Source organism: Vanellus vanellus (genome assembly GCF_965231255.1).
Source record: "Vanellus vanellus genome assembly, chromosome: 5".
Lineage (NCBI taxonomy): Eukaryota > Metazoa > Chordata > Aves > Charadriiformes > Charadriidae > Vanellus > Vanellus vanellus.
Genome location: NC_138910.1, coordinates 48310102 through 48318845, shown reverse-complemented (window position 1 = coordinate 48318845; position 8744 = coordinate 48310102). Strand labels below are relative to the sequence as shown.

The 8744-nt window shown below is 38.8% G+C and overlaps 1 protein-coding gene across 1 annotated transcript; it reads right to left on the bottom strand.

Moving 5' to 3' along the window:
• Nucleotides 1–3090: 3090 nt before the first annotated feature.
• On the bottom strand, nt 3091–6300 carry PDC (phosducin; the record flags this gene model as incomplete). Its single annotated transcript, XM_082483517.1, has 3 exons — nt 3091–3618; nt 4319–4479; nt 6240–6300. 3 exons carry the CDS (start codon nt 6298–6300, stop codon nt 3091–3093), a joined length of 750 nt encoding a protein of 249 aa, XP_082339643.1.
• Nucleotides 6301–8744: the final 2444 nt, after the last annotated feature.

Genomic DNA, 8744 nt, shown 5'->3' with positions numbered 1-8744 from the left:
TAGTTGGGACTTCCACATCTGAAAATCTGGCTCTTCTAAGTGTAGTTCTAAAATTGATGTTACGGAATAATTTTACAGAAACCTTATTTTCTGTGCTATGTAGTTTTAAAATGTAGTTTTAAAAAGCCTCAGTGATGAGATTTATAATTCCTCGTGTATGAGGGGTAGCATTCGGCATGCCAGTAACATACATGCATCTACTAGAGCTTCTGTTCTTCGTTTGATCAGCAGTGACACCACTGATAATTGGTTCCCTTCTCTCCTCCATTTTTGTCTGCATCAGAATATTTGAGGACACTCAGGGTCTCTGTGACTCTGAGTCAAAAGGAAGAGTAACTGTAGCTGAGGGTAGCAGGAAGGCTGCTCCCATGTGCTTATTAAAGCATTTACTTTTTGTTATTCAAGTATTTTCAACAGTAGTTCAATATTTGAGTCAAGTCTTGCTTTTTGTTTTTAAGGGTTTTTTTTTCTGCAGAAATATAGATGACTGCTGTGATCAGAGCTTTATTTGCAACTTTATTAGTCATGAGCTTCTGTTGAGGCTTGGTGTTATATGTGTGTTTTCTTTTTCTTTGTTTTTTTTAAATTACAGGTTGAAGGAAATCCTGCTTAAGCATGCTTAATCTGTCTCATAAATTGGAGTGTCATCTTATTTCTTACAACTAGCTATAAATGTAGTTTCTGTGATGGTGGTTGTTCGTTAGGGTGTTGGTTTTTTTTTTTTTTTTTGCTTTCAGCCTGGTTTCTCTAAGAAGTGAAGCTTACGTGATCAAGCTAATAACTTTTGAACCAAGTTTGGCAAAGAAGGAAAGTTCTCAAGAATGTTAAGTTCCCACTAGTTATGTGGAGTTTTTTTGGTGTGTAGAGGACATAAATTTTCCAAGCCTCTTCTTTAAAACTTCTCATCAAAAAATACAAGACAAATATTGTCCTGCTGCTCAAAGAGCTGGTTATTCTTGTAATAGAAGAGAATTCATTATTTCCTACATAACCTGCTATAAGATCATGAGACTTTCATAATGTTAGGTGTGTCTGCAAATGGTAGCTTTCTGAAGAGCTGACCTACTGATACAAATGAAATGTTAAAGTGAAGGTGATTTTAGCTGAGGGGTAAACATCATGCTTCTGTAAGTGGAAAAAAGACTGCTCTAAGCAGGGAAAAGCTTTATTCCACCTGGAGTTCTGTCAGAAAAACTTATGACTTGCATTCAGAAATTTACAACACAGAAATCATAGCATTTTGCGAAGATGCTATTTGAATTCTTGGTGGAATAAAATCATGAATTGTTTTACAGGTTGAAGAAGATTGTACATTGTTAAGGTATGATAAGGAAATTAATTCGTATTGCCTAGTGTATAACGAGGTGAGGTTTCTAGTGCTCTGTTAAAATATTAATCCATGGCAAAACAATATTGAAAGTAGACATACAGAAGCATTTTGATAGTCCGTAAAGTTGGACAAACAAAAAAGATAGATTTTCTTTTTTTTTTTTTTTTTTACCATTACTTAAAACAAGGCATAAATTGTGTTTAAGTCACAGTAATGTTTTGCAGGGTTATATTTCCCAAATCTTTTGGAGTAGAATTGTTTTGTTGGGCAGATCTGTTGGAAAGCTGTGTAACTTGCATCTACCCCTGTGAATTTTCCATGTGAATGAAAAGTGGAGAAAAAACATGTTTAAAAGAGTGATAAGAATCTGCTTTTAATGCGTGGGTTACATCACTGCAGCAATAGTTGGTTGGTACTGGCCACTCAGTTCTGATCCATGTGCAGAATTTCACAGGGAGACGTTTTTGTGGTAGGATCCTGACCACAAAATATGAAGCTCCCACTCCAAAGTGAGCAAAAAGTGAAATTATCATATCAAATAAAAACTGGTAAGTTGTATGAGTACTGAAATTAGTCCTTAACATTTTGATTATCTCAAATGTTATCAGCAAAATTGTGTGCGGTTAAGATACAGATATTTCTGTCCTCAGAGTAAGACATGGGTATTTCTATCCTCAGAGTACAATTAAGCTTTCAGTTTTGCTGGTCTGCAATGAAGTCATTGAAATGTTGCTAATGTTTTGTCGTCTTGTGTCAGAACTGGAGGATGTGGATTTTTTTACACCTACAGAGAGACAGAGGAAGGTTTATAGTGAGTTTGCCCTGTGTCGTCTTCTCAGATGAATTGTTAAATTGTAGTTCTCAGCAGCATCCCTTTAGCGAAACTTAAGACTTTAAGTTTAGTAAATGTCTAGTGAGTGCTTACTAATATTTCACATGTTTTTAAGGTTACGGTTATACACTACTAATATATTTCACACTTCCAATGGCAAGTTTTGAGAGCTGTTAAGCTTTATTCAGAGTTATTACATAAGCACAATATACTTTTTCAGTAACTCACAGACATTTTAAATATTACTGTTCAAAATATGGAGCAACAATGAACTGAAAATAGCTGATAATGTGTCTGTGTTAGCTGTTTGGATGACAAACTTAGAGAAGTGATAAGCTAACCTCTTTATTTTCATGAATATTGAAAGTTAAGTGCAGAAGCATAAAATAACGTCCTAGATACCTAAGCTATTTAGGATTGCAAGGACATCAGGCTATTTGTTTATCTTTAAAACTGTTGGATGAAATTTTGTTCCTACTGAAGTTGGTAGAAGTGAATCTGAGGAGCCAGGACTCGCTGTAATTCCAGAGCACGGAGATGGCTTTTGTGTATGCAAAGGGATGGATCAGTCCTGTTCCTGATGAAATTAAGTTCTTGTTGTGCTTAGTGGAGACACGCATGGGCCCTCAATTTTTAATTTTTTTTTCCTCAATTTCTTAGAGATCGCCAGCATAATCTCCTGCTCTTCCTACTACTTGTGGCTGATGCAGAAGTAATTATATACAGGACTGCTAGTTGTATGTGTTTTAAGTAAAATTCACATACTAACAGTTAAGCAATGTTTTTTTATATATATATATATATATATATATGTATCTTACAAGTAAGTTAGCAAAGACAGCCTTCTCTAAATGAGATGGGTGTTACTGGGATTGATTCACAACATACTGAAGAGGAAAGGGAGACAGTGAGGACTATGGCTTTCTAATTATTCAATGTCTTGCTCATCCGTGTTCCCATTTCCCAGTCCTGGAAGCTCCCTTTCAGGTAGCAGCCCATACTCATTTAGGAAAGACTCCACATCCACAGCAAAAAACTCCTCATTGAATTGTTCAGAAATGCTAATGAAATTGCTCAGAAGCTCCCCACCCTTATAGACAAGTAGAGTGGGAAGCACTTCATTTGAGAAGCGGTCTCCAGCCCCCGTGTCGGAGGCCTTGATCTTGCAGAACTTCACAGTGGCGTACTCAGCCGCCAGGCAGGTCAAGCTGTTGTTAAGAGCATCGCAGCCCTTGATGCCATCTTCGTAAATGTGGACAATGACAGTGGTAGTTTTATGTTCTTTCTCGATGGCTTCCAGGAACTGTTCCCCGTTCTGCAGCTCACACAGGTAACCGTATTTTGGACCAAAACTCAGCCTCTGGTGCATATCCTGCATGCAGCGCTTGCGGTACTTTTGTAGACAACTTTCATCTTCTTGCTCATCATGAATTAATTCATACTCCTGCATGCTCATCTGTGAATATTGAGAGAATATTATATTAATAAGTGGTAGTCTATTGGCACTGAAACAGGAAGAGACTAAGTTGTTTTCTAAAGAACATCACAATGAAAGTTTAGGCAGAAGTGCAGTCACTTCCTACAGTGGCTTTGGAAGGTGTCTTTAAGAGACGGGTGAAGATCCTGTCTCAACACTTGCATGTCAACTTGATCGTCTTGAAGACAGTTGCCATATTTGAAAAAAGAACTTCTGGATATTCCAGAGTTGGTGGGAATTTTGCCAGTGACTGTAGTGGGGTTAAAGTTTAATTCTTGGGGGTTTTGGGGTTTTGGGTCCCCCCCTTTCAGAACTGATAAATGGTAATGAGTGACGTTCAGGCTCAGAGCTCTATCCTGACTAGTAGGATTTTAAACACGTTAAAAATTTTCCATTGCCTTTACCAAGGATAGAGCATTAAGGCAAGGAAGGGAGGAAGAAAGGTCAAGTTCTGTGTTGTGTGATATGTTGTTGTGAAACATACTGCTTGTCTTACTGAAGTGAGATTTTGCTTGAGAGGACTAAATAGATGGTGGGACATGCATTTGTTCTCTCTGTATTGTGTGAGCTCTGCTAAGTTGCAAAGGAGTTGAGTCTGGCAAATTCAGGATTTTCTGGCTTATAACCAATATGTTTTACATAGAATCAAAATTAATTTATTTTGCTTTTCTTCTCTTACCTTACGGCAGAATCTCTCTCTGGTGTCTTTATCATCTTTACTGAAAGATCTGTGTGGTGAAGACATTTGTCTAAGAATTTCTTTCTTGCTCAAGGATAAGGAGTCTCTATCTTCACTTTCTAATTTAAACTTCCTCCAGTCATTGATCACACCTTTGGGCCCTAAGAGAGATGAAGTTAGATGAGAAACTGGCTGCCACAAGAAGCTGTATTAAGAAGTTTCTGCTCTTTGCTGATTTGTCCTTCTGTGCTGCAGTTTATCTCTTTGCCCCTCTTCATTACAGAACATGCTCTAAGAGTGCTGAAAACAAGAGCTTTGGGACCAATGTGTTACATTAGCTTCCAAAAGAAAGAAAGAGTTTCTTTTCTAACCTGGATCACTTTGGTGGTCTGGTTTCTATCAGAATCCTGTAAAAGGATCTTGGTGAACTACGTGAGTAGTTAACAAGGATGAGGATATCGAAACCTGTTAAAACTCACATGTTGGCCAAAGCTACTGTTTTGTAGAAGTATGTTTGCATTTCTCTATAGACGGTGTATTTGAATATATAACATGGTTAAGGACTCGAGTAAAACAGAATAGAGGATATTTGAGATTTTTTTTTTTTTAAGCCCATACATGTTCCACTGCAAGAGTAACCTGCGAGGAAAATGCTATGATAATTCTGATTGTAATGCAGTTCTTGGTCTTTGGAGGTGGTTGATTAAAGCAGTTAAACTTTGAAATGGGGGAAAAAAAATTCATTTCAAAATTCCAGTGGTGTTTTTCAAAATGAAACATTTTAATCTGCATCTTAGATTGTAAAGCAAAAACAAGGAATATTTTAGTGTGTTCAGAGTTTATTTCTATGGAAAATTTAGAACAGGCTAGGTAAGCAGCTCTCCCTCTCATGAGAGAGATGAGGTGTTGCCCGTTGCCAAGGCTCTGTTTTGGATTAAATTTCAACATCTTGAAGTATTGGCTAAAGGCTTTACACCCTTTGGTGGAAAGGGAAGGGGACCTGATCTTTTGTAAACAAGATTCCAAAGCAAGAATTAGCCTGAACCTCTTGGCATAGCGATACCGGTACAGTAGCCTGATTCCCAAAACTATTTTGAAGCCTAGGTGTGGATGCAGTGCCCTACATTTCGGTCCCTAAAAGAATATATGTATATAATAATCTTAGCCAGCAGCAGCAAGGCTGGTTCAGAAAGAACACCAGAAAGAGTTATGACAAGAGTTACATTTATTATAGCACAAAGAAAAAGAAGCTCTTGAAGAACAGGGAGGGAACGATTGCCATATAGTTACCTATTGGTGGGGTGGGATGAAGTGATACCTGTCTTTAGAGCTGAATACAATGTCAGTACTCATAAAAATCATGGTGATTGAGTGCTGGATTAAAAAGAATTGTGATTCTGAGCAAGGATGCTTTTAAAGCTTTTAAATGCTATGCTGTGTTTGCCAAAAGGATTTATAGGTTCGCTTTTAGCACTGAATGTTCCTTCTATAAGAAGGAAAAAATAATGCAGCCTTTATAGTGAAACCTTATAATCTAGTTCTAGCGTGTGTTTTTTGTTGCTCTTTTGTTTTCTCCTGTTTTCCCCAGAAGAAAGGCCATTGTTCATGACTGAAGCAATAAACCAACAAGACCTACCGGCATTGTGCTATTGCTGTTGGTGGCTTCTTCAGTTGACTTCTGCGTTTGCCATTTGCTTCAGGTATGAGGAGAATTGGTATAAAGATCAGTTTGGTGTTACCTGCCCTTCCGTGAGGAGTGTCACTTAGTCCAAAATACATTCTCGTTGGCTTTGGAGCCTATGTTTCTGTGCAAGGGATTTGGCAAACCAGTTGGACCTACTTGAAGTCTGGGCTTCCCTAGTGAACAGGGACAGTTCGGCTTATTTTTAGAAAAAAAAAAAAATGCAGTTAGTTTCCTTGCCTGTGTGTGTCGCCTGTCCTTCAAAATCTTCTTCGAAGCTGGTGTTGGCATTTTCTTCCATTTTGGTGGTTGGAGTTGGAGATGCTGCAAGTTCAAAAAGGAGAACGGTTAATAGCAGGATAGAAAAGGGATAAGCTTACAGCAGGTATGGTGCAGTGTGTAATTTCCTGCAGCTGTTAGGTATCAGTGAAGATCAAAATACACGTGATAATTGTAGAGCTTCTCATCGTCTCAAAAAGCAATTAGCATATATGTCAGTCTCTTTAAAAAGATGTCTGGCCAGATTCTTACTGAAAGTGCCTGGGCAGGGGTTTCTTAATTTTACTGTTCCTTCTCAGTCATTGGAGAATATTGGGAACATGGTGCGAAATAGTGGTTGTAAAACTTTCTGCAATGGGAATGCTTAGTGAGTTTTGTTTTTTATTTATAATCCCCCTTGGAATCGGGAACATATTAATTTTCCAAGTGCTGTAAGTATTTATTTTTAAGGGTTGCCTGAACTGCTAATTTCTCATACAGAAGACGGAGCCAAGTATTTGAACCTGTTGGGCAAGAGACCTCTGAACATCCTGGAGTTAGACTGCTTGTACTGGTTGGGCCATGTTTGTTACAAAACAGAAAAAATTACGGGGGTTATAAATCAAAATAACTTTCCTGTTCCACCCGTTCTATAAATAAAGAAACCCAAGGAGCCAGATGGCAATCGCAGGGCACTGCAATACAGCAGTACTCAAGCAACACCCTTTTTATCTTTTATGGTGGAGTTTTTGAGGAGTGAAGTAGAACCACTGTTCTTTGAGGCAAGAGGAGAAGGTTCCTTTCCTGTATTCCCATCGACAAGGTGAGACCAATTGAGTGGTCCTGGAGCATTACAGTGCAGCAGGGTTTGGCCAGAGCATCGAACTGTCAAGGCCAGGCTGATGTTCTGCTTGTTCCTGAAAGTCACAGTAAATCTTCTTGGAGTCCTGCAGCTTTCTTGAGAAGATCAATTATCTATTTCAGGAGGATATACTGGGGGAGAAAAGTACTGATTCTTCACACGCATTTTTACTACACTGCTGATAAACATCTACATAGCCCTCTGCGTGAGCTCTGTCACCACATAGTACTGAGTCTTTTCTCATGTTGCACATCAGTCACAAGTTTCCTTTTAGTAAAAAACCGTAATTCTAATATGATAAAGTGTCACTTCACAGGAGTCTTAAGACAGATGATTTGAGTGCTCCCATATAGTTTAGACTAGTTTTAGCTGTTTAGATGTTAAGGTAAGCTTTATTTGACTTCACAGTAAATCACATTTTCAAGCAAATGCTAAGATGTTATCATGCCATGAATGCCATTTAAAAGTCGCTGGTGTGTTAGACTAGAGTGATGTTAGTGCTGTAGCATGTGTGCACAGGAGGAATTCCGAAATACAAATATGAAGCTAATCCCTTCTCACATAGGCAAAACTAAAAATCTTTGCCATATCAGGGATGGACAGCTATGTGGATATGCTGGGTCAAAGTCTTGTCATTCCTGTGACTTAGGTGGACATCTACAAAAAGCTTGTCTGTCAGCTGATGCTGAGGACTTGCTTTGTTCCATGAGGAAAGAAGGGTGTCTGTTCTCTGTATGCTTTGCTGTTTCATAGCTTTTAGCCCCGAAAGGCACTGAAAATACAGGATATGAAACTTAAGCAGTCTGTTGCAGGCTTGAACCAGAAAACTGACCACACTTTTGGTGAAACATTAGAGACAGGAACTGATTGCTTAACAAATGAAAGCTCTCCGTAAAGTTTATGCTACTGATCTGTTGTACCTAATAAATCTGAAAAGATTAGATGAATCATAACATCACGGAAAGCTGGATTTCACCATTCTTCTGCAGCATGGCATGAGGCAACAATCCTGACGATGCACAGGCTGGTAAGCTGACCATAGACCTGGGAGTGGGAAACTCCTAAAACTTAATCCTGGCCCTGCGACTGAGTCAGGCGGTGAGCCTGGAGCAAGTCACGCAAACTGTTCTCTTTTCTGCTTAGTTGAGTTATAAATATTTATTATTCTTATCTTTGCACTGTGAGAATCAGGCTGTCCAAGCCAGGTGTTTCCCAATTAGGCACCTGAGGACAAGGGCATATGAACATGTAACTGCAAGGTGATCTGTGGGAAGCTCGGTTATAGGATGAGTTGGCTCTCCTGCAGTACTTACTCTTCCTTTCAAGAAAGTGCAATGGAAAAAGGTGTAAGCTATTGCATTTAGTGTGTGGGCAAAAAATCACCAGGGTAGGATATTCTCCCACATCCTTGTGAAGGGTTTAGACAGTTTTGGTGGTTGTGTTTTTTTGTTGCTGATTGTTTCGGTTTGGATTTTTTTGGGGGTGGTGGTGTTCTGTTATATGCTGGGCATGCAGCATTTTCCAATGTTAGGTTCCTGGTATTTGGAGAAATGTGGGTGCTACCAGCCCTGGAGCATGTTGTGCAAGTTGCCTCCATGAGGAAATGTCAATATGTAATGCTGAGG